This window comes from Prionailurus bengalensis, chromosome B4 (genome assembly GCF_016509475.1).
Source record: "Prionailurus bengalensis isolate Pbe53 chromosome B4, Fcat_Pben_1.1_paternal_pri, whole genome shotgun sequence".
In the NCBI taxonomy this organism is placed as follows: domain Eukaryota; kingdom Metazoa; phylum Chordata; class Mammalia; order Carnivora; family Felidae; genus Prionailurus; species Prionailurus bengalensis.
The window spans coordinates 27,836,384-27,852,832 of record NC_057358.1 but is presented as its reverse complement, the minus strand read 5'-3'; the positions used below and the strand labels follow the sequence as shown (position 1 = coordinate 27,852,832).

The 16,449-nt window shown below is 43.5% G+C and overlaps 1 protein-coding gene and 1 non-coding gene across 27 annotated transcripts in view; one reads left to right on the top strand and one right to left on the bottom strand.

Annotated features, from left to right (window-relative positions):
• SVIL (supervillin) overlaps window positions 1-16,449 on the bottom strand; it is a 232,675-nt gene that overhangs the window by 33,594 nt on the left and 182,632 nt on the right. For 13 of the 26 annotated variants that reach the window (XM_043562073.1, XM_043562070.1, XM_043562072.1 and 10 more), the window contains 4 exons: window positions 13,384-13,513; window positions 9,657-9,704; window positions 9,029-9,106; window positions 591-738 (listed from right to left, as the gene is read on the bottom strand). In XM_043562073.1, the coding sequence (XP_043418008.1) occupies window positions 591-738; window positions 9,029-9,106; window positions 9,657-9,704; window positions 13,384-13,513 (404 nt within the window). The remainder of the gene's footprint in view (window positions 1-590; window positions 739-9,028; window positions 9,107-9,656; window positions 9,705-13,383; window positions 13,514-16,449) is intronic. The other 13 variants (XM_043562074.1, XM_043562076.1, XM_043562064.1 and 10 more) reach the window with 2 other exon arrangements.
• LOC122474115 lies at window positions 7,076-7,182 on the top strand. Its single transcript, XR_006294807.1, has one exon. It is a non-coding gene; the product is annotated as a U6 spliceosomal RNA (small nuclear RNA).

The window sequence follows — 16,449 nt, the reverse complement described above, 5'->3', positions numbered from 1 at the left end:
AATAAAAATTTAAAAATTTACTTCAATAACCCGACCTGCCGAAGGTTTCTATCAGCGAGGAAGCAAACGTTCTTGAGAGATAATAAAGTAAAAGTTGGTATCACAGGCAGTACAGGTGCAGCTCGCCATCACCTACTAACAGGATGCACAGGAGAGGGAAGAGTCCCTTAGCACAGAGATCACGAATGCCGAAGGGAGCAGAGGGGCCCCAACTCCTGGAAACCTGGCCCTCTGCACCGTCGGGGCGCCCCCTGCCATCCGTTCAGGCAGCCACACAAGAGCTCCTAGCAGTGGGACATCTCTATCCCAACTAAAGACCAGGGTTTTTCCTTAGGAGGGAGGACATGTAAATTTAAATGACACCAATAAGTCAGCCAGAGAAAAGACAGATATCATGTTTTCACTAGGATGTGGAATGTGAGAAACTTAACAGGAGACCACAGGGGAAAGGGAAGGGGAAAAAATAGTTTAAAACAGAGAGGGAGGCAAACCATAAGAGACTCTTCAACACAGAGAACAAGCTGAGGGTTGATGCACACCCGAACCCACGCGCACACGCGGAGCATGTCCACCCCTCCCCCCGCTCTGACCTTTCTTCACCATCCTGCCGGCCACCGTGAACTGGGTGGAGTCGTTGGCTGCTCCCTTGCCTTTGGTCTTCCAGGCTTCTTCTCTCACAGTGATGAGGTGCTTCCTCTCTTCGATAGTCATCTGGCTCTCCCGACTTTCTGTGACCCGCTGTTTGTAAAGTGTACCGGGGAGGAAAGGGGAGAGGGAAATGACAGAGACGTGAATTTTAGCAGGTGGCACTGCGTGAGCCGAAAGTCAGGCAAACAAACAGGAGGGCTACACTCTCCACAAACGTCTGTCACTGTTCTATCGGAAACAGGTTTGGCTTCCCTACTTCCAGCTTGGGTCAGAGATCGCCATCAAGAATAATGAAAATTTAGGTTAAAACTGTGATTTTTCTTTTTTCTTTTTTTTTTCCCCACTCGTTTGTTTGGAATACTGGAACACCAAAATGATACTTGGGAAAAATCAACAAAAATAGACTGTCTTCGTGCCATGAATTTCACAGGGTTTTAAAGTTGCTCTGTTCTGGGCTGCATAGGTGGCTCAGTCAGTTTGGTTAAGCGTCCGACTTGGGCTCAGGTCATTATCTCATTGTCTCATGTGAGTTTGAGCCCCGCACCGGGCTCTGTGACCAGTCAGAGCCTGGAGCCTGCTTCGGATTCTGTGTCTCCCTCTCTCTCTGCCCCTCCCCCACTCACACTCTGTCTCTCTCTCTCTCTCTCTCTCTCTCTCTCAAAAATAAACATTAAAACAATTATAAAGTTGGTATGTTTTACCTAGCTAAACTTGGCTGATTAGGAAATTTTATCCCTATATAGTTACAAAACACATGGTCAATCCAGAAAATCTCATCCACTGGAGTTCATGAGGAACACAGTCAATTATGAAGGAGAGAAAGCTGATTAGGAATAAAGTATGCTACAAGAGGGTTTTCTGGAACTCAGCATGCTTTTTCTGAGACAACTATGTTACATGGGCAGCTAGGCAGTTCAGCCCATGAAAGTGACTTTTAGGCCCTAGTATATCTGACATTGAGGATAAATTGTACTATAGACATAATCTACATATAGAAAAACATTTCCACCTAAAAAATATTTTCAAAAGCTTCTAACTGAAAGATACCTGCCTCTTTAGTTTCTAAGCCACTGGACTCATTTGGTCTGGGGGAAAGAGGCTTAGGGGGACTGAGGGAGGCCAGGAGAGGGGTCTCCAGAGAGGGGTGGGCTGAGATGAAGGGAAGAAGCAGAAGGCCGGGCTCAGGACACCCGGGGCCAGTGCCGGGGAAGGGGTCGGCCAGGGACAGAGGGTGTGGATGATGGTGGTGGGGGACACTGGGGCGGGAGGTCTTCAGTGGTGGTAGGACAGAGTTTGCTTTCCCTTCTCCTCCTCCGTGATGCTTTCCTCTCACTACCAAACCCCTCTCCGAGAGCGACTTGGAATTAGGGTCCTTGCGCAAATCATGAGTGGGAAAGTTCAAGAGAAGTGTCTTTAAATTTTTTTGACAATTTGTTTTGATAAAATTGGAAATGTATCCAGTGGCAGGGGGCACGGGCCGGGGAGAGAAGCAGGGGCAGGTGCTGTGGGAGCGAGTGTTGAGGAGGGCAGAGAGGAAAAACCTCCTCCAAGCAGAAGGAGCTTCCCTCGCTGGCTGTCTGTCCGCCCCAGGATGGCTCCCACGGCAGGGGTTCTAACACTGGCGTGGCCTCCTGGCTTTGTGCATTTGCTTTCACCTCAGCCTTTTCTCAGACCCGAGGTGTGCCCTTCCTGCCGGTGCCTTTGCTTGTAAGCTACAGATAAGCTTGCCTTAGCCTCTGCTGGCAGTCTCCCCAGCAACTCTTCCCTTGTGGGAAAACCGGGAGACCCCCGAGGGGCAGTATGTCAGATTCTGTCCCTCCACACAGCCCATCCCACTGTGGCCAATTAGATTCCGTTAACTGACCAGCAGAAAATAACTTCCAGATTCATTCAGCAAGAAAGCAGAGATGGGCACAGTCCATCCTCCTAAAACACTGGAATGATGGAGGCTGATGCAGGAGAGGGTTCCTTCCCTCCTGTCCAGAAAAGATGTACATAAAACCACATCTGCCCTGACAACATATGGTTTCAGCCATGAACATGGACTTGTCCAACATCTAGTTTGTGAATCTTTTATAGACGTCTTCTACAGAGCAATCACTGCCAGAAGGGATTTTGAGATCCTTGGTAATTTAGGTTAAAAAAAAAACAACACACCCTTTTCCTGAAGAGATAGGACAACTAAAAGCAATGCCTGATCCTGGCTTGGATCCTAGACGGGGTGGGGTGAGGGCTAAAAGGGACACGGTTGGGGTGGAAGGTGGGGGGGAATGGACACAGTTGGAAATGGGCTGTGGATTAAACATTGCATCAGTGTTGAATGTCCTCATCTGGATCACATTACTGTGGTTATGGAAGTAAGCCAGACTGAGTATATGCCCCCAAATCTCATACATTGAAACCTAAGCCCCCGTGTGACATATTAGGAGGTGAGGCCTTTGGGAGGAGTTAGGTCATGAAGGTGGAGCCCTCCTGAAGAGGAGTAATGCCCTTATAAAGGACACCCCACAGAGCCTTCCTGCCCCTTCCACCATGTGAGGAGCAGATGGTCATCCAAGAACCAGCAAGAGGGCTCTCAGTAGACACTGAATCTACGGACACCTTGATCTTGAACTTTCAGCTTCCAGAACTGTGAGAAATCAATTTCTGTTTATAAGCCACTCAGTATATAGTGTTAGGGTAGCCCAAACTATATATATATATATATATATATAAAATCATGTATATGCATAGGAGACAGAAGGGGACAGGAGGAAGTCAGCAGTGGGGGCTGGGGTTGAGGGAGGAAAGGAGACATGAGTGGGGGCAGCCAGAAAGTGCCAACAGTTGGTGGCTTTGGTAAGGAGTAGATGACAGTGCCCTATCACAGTAACTTTTTTTTTTTTATAAAGTTTTAAATTTTATCCAAATAAAATATTATCCAAAAGTTAAAAAGCCTTTTCCTTCACTTTCCCACTCATGGCTGGGGGGATGACCCTCATTCCAAGGAAGTCTCTCAATCACATACCCTTATTAAATAAACTATGCCAGGAAGACCTCGTCAAAATTCAAAAAAGATAATACGTTTTCTTTGAAAATGAAGTTTCAGGAATGAATTTTAATCAAATCAATATAGCATTTGGCTTAAAGCATTTTAAAGAAGCATATGAAGAAAGTTTGCTTCTCCAAAGACCCAGATATCACCAGTTCTGGTGAACTTGGTGACACATCTCCAAAGTCCTGGGTGTGGTTCATGACTCAAAAAAAATGGCATCCCCGAATCAACAACTCCATCTCCCAAAGCACTCAGATTCCCCTGGAGCTTCTGGAAGAACGTGGTGGATATGAGCCCTGGAATGATACAGCTGTTGTAGGACTTAAAGCTTCCAGCATTTGCCGTATCTTTATTATGGAATATTTTTTTTCACTCCCTTCTCAATATTAAGATTAAATGTAAAAGCTTTTGCCTCTCTAAAAGTTTTATTTTAACTTTGCCAGTTATTGAAATTGGTTTAGGGTCCCTACTTGCTTTATCTGACTTCAGATGGCTCTAATGGGGTATACAGCTTATTGATTCACTGAAAAAATACAGTTTCTCAAAAGTTGGTATTAAAATTTGAACTCAAAATGTGAAAACAAGATACACATCTTTGTCCATTTACTTTTTTAGCTTTAAATTTCATTATTGTCTTGTCTTGGTTTTCCCTTCTAAGGTTTTTTTCCTTGTTTAGAGAAGGGCGTAGTATTGTATCCTAGTAAGTATTGTACCATTTTCCAGGCTTGTGTAGATTGGCTGGAATCGTGAGAGAATTGGGGAAGAAAAGGAATAGAAGCCCACCTGCCTTGTCCTTCACTCTTTCAAATGCAGATCCCATGAAGGTGGTGCCCAGACATGGAGACAGAGAGGGTAAGGAACAGTGTGTGTGTGTGTGTGTGTGTGTGTGTGTGTGTGTGTAGAAGGGAGTGTAACAAGCGAAACAGTTGGGAAGCAAGGCAGGTCTTAGGGATGGACAGAGATTTGGTAGTACACAACTTGAAATTATGTAAAGAGTCAATCTGCAAGAATGTTTTCAGGTTATGGCACTACTCTGTATACCTAATGAAAATGCCTAGTACAGATCTTCCCACATGTTGCTGACAGGTGATAATGGTAAGAAACAGATCTACCACGCTTTAATAGGATTACTACTCTCCCATTAACACAACTAGAGAGCTTCGTGGTTAGGAAATACTGTGATCTGGCTTTTAAATTTTTATCTTATTCACATCTAGTTCAACTACAGTGTTGGAAGAAATTATAGGAGCACAGATGGAGTAGTAAAAATAAGGCAAAGTAACAAATCAGTACTTCTTGCTTTTAAAAAATGCTATCACCATTTCGAATTCTGTGTACTGTTAAAAGAAATATGACTTTGCCCCCTCCTTTGGTGATTTCAGTACCTCATTAGCACATGCAGCCTCAAGTGGCCTGAACAAAATATGAAAAAGACCACAACTAGGCTTAGACCTCAAAGTAACCATAACGTGGTCTTGCCACATCTACCAGGGACTAAGATGAAGGGAGGGGGATACAGGGAAATCTTATTCTGGTACAGTTGGGAGGCATGTGAGGAAGAAGGAAATGTGTGTTAAAGCTCAACAAAGAGACAAACAGTCCATTTAGACAGAATGCGTGTGCTGTTGTAATGCTCTGTTTTCTTTTCTGAGCCTCTGCATTAGTGAACACAGATACCAGGACTGCAGGAGGAAAGGAGTCTCAGAGAATACTGATGAGCTAATGCTAAAAGGTTGGTACATAAAATATTTATCTGGGAAAGTTGTCAAGATACAAAAATACAGATTTTTAAGCCCATTTTAATGTTGAAGTGATTAAACATAAACTACCTATGGTAAATGGCATTTTTCTTAAAACTTAAAAATATATGGAGAGATATCCCATGTTCATGGATGGGAAGCTGCAATATTGTCAAGATGCGAGTTCTTTCCAACTTCTTACAGATGCCAGTTCTTCCTACAATTTGGTACAATTTCAATAAAAATCCCAGCAAGTCACCTTGTGGATACTGACGAACTGATTCTAAAGTTTATATGGAGAGGGAAAAGATCCAAAATAGCCAATACAATAATGAAGGAGAAGAATGAAGTTGGAGGACTGACCCTACCTGATTTTAAGATTTACTGTAAAGTTACAGTAATCAAGAAAAAACCAAACAGATAAATAGATCAATCCCACCTGGGTGGCTCAGTTGATAACCATCTGATTCTTGACTTTGGCTCAGGTCATGATCTCACAGTTTGTGGGTTCAAGCCCCACATCAAGGTCTTTGCTGACAGCATGGAGCCTGCTTGGGATTCTGTCTCCCTCTTTCTCTGCCCTTTCCTCACTTGCTCTCTATCTCTCTCTCTCAAAAAAAAAAGGCGACGGGAGAGGGAAAGAGCCCAGAAATACATTCATACAAATATACTCAACTAATCTGTGAAAAGTCCAAGGCAATACAGTGAACATAAGACAGTCTTTTCAACAAGTGGTGCTAGAACAACTGGACATCCACATGAAACTAAAAAAAAAAAAAAAAGAAAAAAAGAAAGAAAGAAAGAAAGAAAGAAAGAAAGAAAGAAAGAAAAGAATCTAGACACAGACTTTACATCCTTCACAAAAATTAACTCAAGATGAATCATAAATCTAAATGTAAAATGCCAAACTATAAAATTTGTAGAAGATAACATAGAAGAAAACTCTAGATGACCTTGAATTCAATGATGACTTTCTAGATGTAACACTAATGAAAGAATTGATAAACTGAAATTCACTGAAATGAAAAAGCCTTTGCTCTGTGAAAGCCACTGTCAAGAGAATGAGAAGACAAGCCACAGACGGAGAGAAAATATCTTTAAAAGACACATCTGATAAAGAAATGTCATCCAAAAATATACAAAGAACTCTTAACACTCAACAATAAGAAAACAACCGATTAAAAGACGGGCAAAGATCGGAACAGACATCTCACCAAAGAAGATCTAGGGGTGGCACACAAGCATATGAAAAGGTGTTCCAAATCATATGTCATTGTGACATGTCATTGCAAATTCAGACACCTGTGAGATACCACCACACACCCGTCAGAATGGCCAAAATCCAGAACACCGACAAGAGCAAGTGCTGGGAAGGATGTGCAGCAACAGGAACTCTGGGGTTTTTTTCGCTGGTGGGAATGCAAACTTGGGTACAGCCACTTTGTAAGACAATCTGGCAGTTTCTCACAAAACTAAACATACTCTCACCATATGACCCAGCAACTGTGCTCCTTGAGACCCAGATGAGTTGAAAATCTATAGCTACACAAAAACCTGCGTATGGATATTTATAGCAGCTTTACTCATAATTGCCAAAACTTGGAAGGCACCAAGATGCCCTTCAGCAAGCAAATGGGTAAATAAACCGTGGTACGTGCTCGCTTCGGCAGCACATGTACTAAAATTGGAACGATACACAGAAGTTAGCATGGCTCCTTGTGCAAGGATGACACGCAGATTCGTGAAGTGTTCCATATTTGTAACCAAACAAACTGTGGTACATCCAGCGAGAATATTATTCAGGATTAAAAAGAAACAGGCTATCAAGTCATAAAAAGACATGGAGAAACTCAAGTGCATATTACAAAGTGAAAGAAGCCGGTCTGAAAAGGCTACCAACTCAATGATTCCAACGATATGACATTCTAAGAAAGACAAAAGCACAGAGACAGTAAAGAAATTGCCAAGGATTAGAGGGAGGGAGGTATAAACAGATGGAGTGCAGAGGTTTTTTAGGGCAGTGAAACTAGTCTATATGACACTGTAATCGATGATGGATATATGTCACTATGTATTTGTCAAAATCTAGAGAACGCACACCAAGGCCGAACCCAGATGTAAACTATGGACACTGGGCAATAATGACGTGTCAATGTAGGTTCAACCATTTTAACAAATGTACCACTCTAGTGTGGGATGTTGGTAGTGGGGAAGGCTATGTGTGTGTGTGGGGGGGGGCACAGAAGGTATATGGGAAATCTCCGTACTTTTGGCTCAATTTTGCTGTGAACCTAACACTCCTTAAAAAATAAAGTTTATTTAAAAAGTGTATAGGTGTGTGTGTGTGTGTGTGTGTGCAATATACAAAATTTATATTTAAAGAGTTCAATGATACATCTTTTCTTTTAAAGTTTAATATGACTTATTTAGAAGAAACCATCCATCCCTGTTCCCCCTTAGTGACAGAACGGCAGGTTTGCTCCAGATTTCGGCCTGTCTTTTGGGGTGGACACTGCTGTCTGTGTGGGGCTGGCCTCTCACAGATCAGCATTCTAAACTCCAGAGGAGCCTAGGAGAATTAAGGAAGAGGCTGCCTTGGGGAGAAAAATGGGAAGATTCCATTGTGAAGATGTCAAGATGTAGTAGCAGGGCTCACCAGGCACCTCTCTCTGACAGCACTCTGTCCCTGTCGTATTTGCAATGAGGTCTTTGTGCCTCTCACTCAAAGACCTGTTTTGTCGCCACTAGTCCTAACGGAACAGTATAGTATAGTCATGAGATTTTTAGATGGAGGACGCCTGAGAGGTCTGAAAGTCCCCATTCCGATGAGGAGACGGAGGCCCGCAGAGGGAAATGGCTAGGTAAGTTCCCTCAGACAGTTGGAGGCGAGAATCTTGGATTCGTGACAAAGCGGATGCAGGCACTTTTCACAGCTATTTTGACACCAGGGACATTCCAAGGGGAATAAAAACCAACCACTGGTATTTCTGGCTTTAAACATCATCATGTATTATGTACCAGCAGGATTATTCAGCCCAAGCCAGGTCTCCCTTCTGGGGTGGGGCTCAGATGAGGTACTGTGAAGACAGAAGGTAAGGGGGCAGGGGGTCTGTGCTTCCTCCTTTCAGGAGATGACTGCAAGCAGTTCCTGTCAGAATAGCCTCTTCCTTGCTCTGTCTTCCTCTCAGGCCCGTCCACACTCAACTGCCTCCACCACACTTTCCCTTACCAAGCTAAGCAAGATGGCAGGGTTCCTGAGTGCGAGCCGGAACGCTCTGGTACGTTCCTTGGGCTCCTGACTTGACTTAGAATATAATGCTTGGAGATTAAAAGGGGAAATTTTCCTCTTACACCAGTTCCGTGATTACGAGGTGAATTAATGCCATCAAGTCTAAGAGTCTGACCCAAGGATGTGAAATGTGTGACAGACTGTAAATATATGAAGAACTGATCCCGCGCTCTCTCGCTCGCTCGCTCTCTCTCACACGCACACGCACAAACACGCACACCGAAATGCTGCAAGGGAGTTACTTCTCCAAATGAAACAAGTTCTTCCCTACTGCTTGGAAATTGCAATGAGGCTTAAAATGTGTAGGCTTTTCCTCACCTGATTAATAGATACAAAAGACAGGTATTTATGGGCAGCAGGTATAGCAGGAGAATAAGTAGAAGCATATACAGGTTCCTATAGAGCAAAGCAAGAGGATTAGAGGTGAAAAGAGAAGGTTTATCAGAGCAGGGTGGGGAAGAGGAGAGACAAAAACAAGGACTTCTTGGACAGAATGTTAATTTTACTCATTGCAATTTCAGCTCTCTTTTCAAGAGAGTCCTGCCCGTTTGTTTTCTTAGAATGCTAACATAAATCCATACGAGCACAGTAAATACACCCGAGTCAGGTCTGTGCTGTAATTAAATGAGTTAACGACAAGATTCCTGCAATTTATATGATAACTCGGTTACGGAGAGGGGAACCAGGACTTTAATGGACAGCTTTAGCATTTAATGTAAAATATCTCATTTGAAGTCGTTTCTAATTTTTCATTCTATGATTAAAAAAAAAAAATAAAGTAACAGGATAGCTCTCTCCTCTGGATAGAGGCGGCATCTTGCCTCGGGGTAAGAAACCAAACACGAGGGCCTCAGAGGGAACCATCACTGATGAGATTACATGTGGTGAGGCAGACGTAGAATTCTGGCTGTCATCTAGAGGACACCTATGTTAGAGTCAGGCTTACCCAAAGCAGATTAGAAATGGCACTATCATCTGCAAATCCTCCTTCTTCCTACAGGTTAAAACAAATAGGAAACATTGCGGACTGCTGGAAGAGTAGGGTTGGGTTAAGGGTGTCACAATCATTTTCAAGGATTTTGTGCCTGGGTTCCATTAGATGCATGCGCATGCTCACACACACAGTCGGGTGGCCCAAACACCAAGTAAACTCACATTCCATCAGTGGGATGAGAATCTTTAATTTGGAGGTCATACCATCAGCCTTTTCTCTCCCTCCTCCCTTAGGCCTTTCAATGGACTGTTTCCTGAATTGTGGTTTGGAATTTCAAAGGCAGCAGACAATTAGACCCTGAATTGGCAGATTTACCTTCCTTGAATCTTCAAGAACGTGCCCTGGGGACATCATAGGTCTCAGCTTGATTCCCCTGACCTGATACTATAGAGGGCAGCTGGATATCCAGTCCGTATCTGTGACTCAGACATAGAGCTGGGTGGTGATGGCAAAGTCTATAAAGGCATTTTATTTCCTGGAAAAAGTCTGATATACTGGATGATTATCTTAACAAACCGCATGAGACTCACTATCTGCCTTAAGGTCAAGTATGCCAAAATGAGGTTGAGATTTAGAGTAATTACTCGATAAAAATAAATACATGCAACTGAGCTGTAACAGACAGACTCCTGCTTTTACAACTTTGCATTATTTTTCTTGCTCTTTGGATGGAATGAGTTACCCTGGAAGAAATGGTCTCCAGATCAGGTTCAAGTGCACACATTCCATACAGTGTGGACCAGGCCAAATCTAGAAACCAAATGGCCTTTTCATCTTCAGGACTCATTATAGATGTTGCAAAAGCAAAAATGTCTAAGTCAGGGTAGCGCTGCCCTAGACTAAACCAAAAACGGGAGAAAGAAGAGAGAAGAGTAGCCTAGAGAGAGGAAGGGAAAGAAAGAGGAGAAAAAACCCAGATTGGTTGTTACAGGAAATGAGAGAGTCAGCCATGTAAACGATTGGTGCTCGGAAGCTCCAAACCATCAATCCTGATTCTGGGGGAATAAATTTGGAAAGCTGAGAACTCCTATTAAGTTACGGATTCTCTGAGACATGACTAGTCTTTTAGTAGGGGAAGGAAAACTCTACCTTAGTTCTCCAAATATATTCATGGGCTAAAAGAATATTTTCTTACCAGATAGGAGCCCAAAGGAGATGCTGGTTAGAGCAACCACAGATTGGTTTAGTTTGAGGACAAACTCTTTGACAGAGACAAAACACTTACAGATTTTTAAGGCATCCTTTCACATTTTTTTAACGTGGTTCCTAGACAAGCTAAGATCACTTATGTTGCTCACATTCTATTTTTATTGGACAGCAAGGATTTTCAGAGGGGCAATGGCTGTGATTTCTAGACAGTCCTGTCTCTAGTTCTTGTCTCCTCTGCATTTCCACAGGCTGCAGCTCGTGGGACTGCGCTTACGACACCCAAAAGCTGGAGGAGGGCAAACTGTAAAAGGATCAGCACCCAGAAATTATGTGCCCTTCATGAATGCACAAACTGTGCTGCAAGTGATGCCTTGACTCTATAACCAGCTCCCTTCCTGTCTTGGTGTTAAAGATGGAAGGTTCCGGAGCTTGCTCCCCTTTGCAGAGCTCTCCGGCAGCAAGCCTAGATCCAGCCCATGCAGCAAGATCCCATCGACATGCACCAGGCAGCATGAACGTCCTTCTCTCTCTGGGGCAGGATTCAGACACCCGGCAAGTGGTGGTGTCTCTCAAGGACTCCTCAGCTGTGGGGGGACCGCCTGAAGACACAGTAGGCTCGAGGCACCTCACATCTAAGCCCAGTGAAGGTGTGACTGAAATATACTGCCAGCCCTTGGGAATAAAAGAAGCCAAGGGCTTATCAGGGGCCATGTGCAAACCACTTGACCTCAACAGAACTTGAGATTTCCCAATGTCTGCCACAAAAGCCTAAAATAGATCGGCTTATTTTAACTTCAAAGAGCTTACCGTCTCAGGCCAGAGTGAACTAGGTCACTGAGGAGGAGGAGGAGGAGGAGGAGGAGGAGGAGGAGGAGGAGGAATAGTGAGTTCACTACTGCTGCAGAATCTGCAGCGTCCAGGAGCCCAGAGACATCCCTGCACACATGGGCCCCAGGCACACTTAGGGCCCCAGTGCTTCCGTTGACTGTATTTCCACCCCCAGGGGCTACCCTACCCTGCTTACGACTCTTGCCTTCTGAAAACCTTAGCCAGGTGTGAGGCAGTTCGGATCTCACCTCCTATGCTCACAGCCTTCTGGTGGTCACAGCTCAAATGATCCCCCAATCTCCCGCAATCCCCCAGTGCGATAGGGCTCTTATCACATTCACTCCTCACAAGGACTCTAGCTGGCCATGTGCACGATAGCTCTATTTGAACTTCCGCCTGGCCATAGGGGACTGTCAGCTCCTATGGCTCCTTTGCATCTTCCAAAAGGACCAACAGGAGGTGAGTGTTAAAGTCTTTTGAAGCGGTGATTTCAAAACCCTTTTAGATAAAGTTTGTGGGCAACAGGGATACGATCGAAGGACCCTGGCTGTCTTTTCCACTTCAGGATCTCATTCTTGAAATCCAAATTTCACACCTACGCTTTTAAATATCCGACTGAATTGGAGAACTTTATGAATGGCTGAAATCACATGTCTTTAGCCATTATCTTTAATATCATATATGTCTCAAAAAAGGAAATATAAATTGTTGTTCCAATCTAACGTATGAAGACACACAGGTACCATATAAAGGAGTATCAGAGTTCCTGCCTCACCATCCTGCATGGATGCTTCCCTCTCATGTAAGTTTCTGCATGCATAAAGGCCACATTCACTATTCCCCTCTGCCACAGATGCTAAGTTGTTTTAGAACTAAAGGAGGTACAGGTGATTGTCCTGTTGGAAGTGTTTTTTTTGTTTGTTTTTCATTTCTGTTTGAAGACTTTTAACCCTAGAAGTTGGCCAGAGGACGTGTCACACGTGGCCACCTTGCCTCCAGCCAGCACATGCATTTACAATCATAGGGCCAAGCAACAGGAAAGTTACCGTCCGCTTTGAAAGTGTGCACTAACTCGTCAAAAGCTGGTCATCATTACACTCGTAATTTAACAGTTCATCACTGCTTTTCCATAGGACATGCTTGCCAGTATCGATAACAACGTATTACTTGATTTTATTTAAACTTGTTAACATAGGTTGCTGTACATCCTCAACAAAAGGCACACCGGCTCACTGTAAAACATGCTCAGGATCACGAAAATAAGTACGCACTGACCACCGTCATGTCCTTGTTCTGGGTGCGTGGGTTTTAAATCTCAGTGTGGCACATTCGAGTCCACATCTGATATGCCAACTTATAGTGGTCGATTAAAGATTTTCATTACAAAGGTTTTAATGACATTGTAAAGTCAGACTGCGTTTCAGGAAGGTTTTAAACCGAAGTAAGAGTACACACTTCAAAATGTAGGGACTTGCTTGCGGACACCTTATGTATGCAGTGCTCTCACCAGTTTGATAACATCTCAAGCCTTTTACCTTTTGATCAATTTCAGCTGCTGTGTGACAGGTGCACAGTGCGAACCCAAAAGGCAAGACAGTGTTTCACAGGGTGGTAATTAGTCAAGGCATGCATGCTCGCCTATCTGATGCACGTCCAGGCATGATGTTAGTTGAGTGCTTTTCCCGAATGCGTAAAGCATTACCTTCTTCTTGAGGGACTGTTCCGTTTCTTGTACGTGCAGGCCACCGGCGATAGACGCTTTGCCATACTCCTGCTTTCTGCTAAGTCTGTTTTTCCAATCCTCTTCACCGCTTTTCCTCAACAGTGCTAATCTGAGGGGAAAACACGCCAACCAAAAGAGGTTCAGCACCACATTCTTAATTGTAACAGAACCATAATCTGGGTCAGTTAGAAGTCTTTGGTCAATACGTGACCACAGCTACTGAATTTTAATCTTTTTGCGTTTCATTTATCCTGAAGTAAGTTATGCCTGGAAAATTAGCATAACCATTCCCTTTTCTAAGATGCACCCCGCCCCCCCCCCCAAATTTTAAGTTGATTACAATGCAAACCTGAAATCTCACTTGCCAGATAAAGACGCTTCATCATTCTACCAAAGAATCTCTGTGTTTTTCCCTTGCCCTTACCCTGAGAGCAAAGAGATTAAGGTAACCATCCCCAGAGAAAAATGTCTTCTAATGACCCCTTCTGGTCACTTGGTAAAATAGCATTTAATGACTACAGCTGGATTGGATAGTACTCCTTTGCAGAAAACACAGCAGAAATGGGTTTCAAAACTAAAAGCTATAAAAAATTAACCATCGTCTTGTACCTTTCAATAAAAGGCAAACGAATGTTTAAGATTTTCTTCTCTTCCTGTAATCTAAGCCCTGTCCTTTTCCTCCAAATGCACTTGGTCTTTCGAATCTATCTTCTAAATACAGAAACTGTTCTCTACAAACCCATTTTTGAAAAATGATTACTCCAACTTTCCTCCTGGGGAAAGCCACATACAAAAAAAGAATCTAATTAATTGAGATTTTTACCTAACCTACTTTAGCTCAACTCTGGTGTAACTTGATACGGAGCTGCCTGGATGCTACAATCTGTGAAAGGCTATTTTCGTGAGCATGAGGCTGTTTTGGCTCACTCCCCTACGATGAACGAAGCAGTCTTGGGCATTTAAGTTGGACAAACATGGGAAAGATAAAAGGGAAAAATGTGCTTATCGTTAAACTCATTTGAGCTGATGCTCAAACAATTTAAAGACTGGGAAAAAAAAGGGATTTAGACCCCTTTTGCCCTCTGCAGAGCCTGCCTGGCCAAGTCTTTTAAACATCCTAGTGCACGTGCATAACTTGCATATTTTAAAGCAGCACATCAACCCTAGCTTGGCCATGAACTCTGGTCAAGTAGCCTGGCCTCCTTTCCGTATTGGTCATACTGGGAACTGGACTCAATGGTCTCTTAGGTCCCTTCTACTAATTTTCCTGACTCCACTAAATATTTGAATTAGAGATGGGATGAAATATATTCTGCTCCTCGATAAAAGTTTTTCTAAGCAAATAAAAAAGCAAACTTTCCAGTACTTGAATAAGAATCCACTTCCATCTACAAACTTATACACAATCATACCTTAACCTTAACTTGTCCATTCATTCAAATAACGCAGAGTAAGCAACAAAGAAAAGAACTCCCCCAAAGGGGCAGAAGCTTCGAACTCTGGACCTATCCCTTACTCTTCCTTTTCCTTCCCTTCCCTTCCGCGATGCGACAGATAAGACCTCAAATGACCATTCTATAAAACTGATATAATGCCACTTATCAGTCTGTGATACTGTGATTTATAATGGGAAATATATACTTGGTTTTCATCAACTTTCTGGGCCTAGAGCTGCCAAAACCCTTGGAATTTCCTAAGTGATGAGAATGACAGAGGTGTCTATTAATCAGGTGCATTTGGGGAAGCACCTAAGGATGGGAACTGATTGCCTCTAATCACAAATATTGATTAGAGGGGTGGGACTTTCAGTTTCATGCCCCCTGACTTCTGGAGAGGGGAGAGTGGCTGGAGGTGGAATCTCTCACCAATGGCCAATGATCTAATCAACTACACCTATGTAATGATGCCTCTATAAACACCCAGAAGAATGGGGCTCAGACAGCTTGTAGGTTGGTGGACATGTGGAGACTGGGGGAGAGGAGTGTGCTTGGAGAGAGCGTGGGGGCTCCACGCCCTTTCCCTATACCTGGCGCTATGATCTTCCATCTAGCTCTTCTCGTGTTATATCCATCCATAATAAATTTGAGATCTAGTGAGCAAAACATTTATTTAAGTTCTGTGAGATTCTCTAGTAAGTCAAACCCAAGGAGGGGGTCACCGGAATCTCCAATCTATAGCCTGTAGGGTGAAAAGCCCAGGTGACAACGTGGCCCTGTCACTGGCATCTGAAGTGTGTGTGTGTGTGTGTGTGTGTGTGTGTGTGTGTGTGTGTTGGGGGGCAGTCTTATAGGATGGAGCACTTAACCTGTAGGATCTGATGTCAACTCGAGGTACACAGCATCAGAATTGAGTTGAATTGTAGGGACTCCCGGCTGGTGTCAGAGACACTTGGTGGTGGAGGAAAAAACCCATATTGGCGATTAGAGTCGGAATCGTACTCTCTAAGACAGTCCCCATTTGGCTAAAGGTTTCAGTTAGCCCTACCTGCTGTGATCTGTGAGGTTTGACAGTACTCTGCATGCTACAAGGACTAGTTCATGCACTTAAATACAAATTCTCAATGCCTTCAGGTGTTTTCATCAGACTATATAATGACTCATCTTTTCTCTAATTATTCTGAATGAGTCGGTTTTATTCTAATGAGCAAAAATAATAAAATCATGAAAAAATAATTAGTATTTGCATAGAGCTTTCGAAGGTTTCAAAGGGTCTATAAATGAGATTTTCAAAAAGGGGGCATGCCAGTCCTCTTACACTCAAGTGAAGAAGTACTTCCAATTCACCATCTTGTGACGAGAGACATTCATCTCCCTGACATTCTTGCAAATTGGTCTCAGAGCCAGCTTCTGTGTCTTACTTCACCTTTGACACAGACCAGTAGTTATTCATCTTGTCCATCTACCTTTTTTTTTTAAGTTTGTTTATTTATTTTGAGAGAGACAGAGAGACAGAGAGAGAGAGAGAGAGAGAGAGAGAGAGAGAGAGAATCCCAAGCAGGCTCTGCACTGTCGTACAGAGCCTGACGATGTGGGGCTCAATCTCACA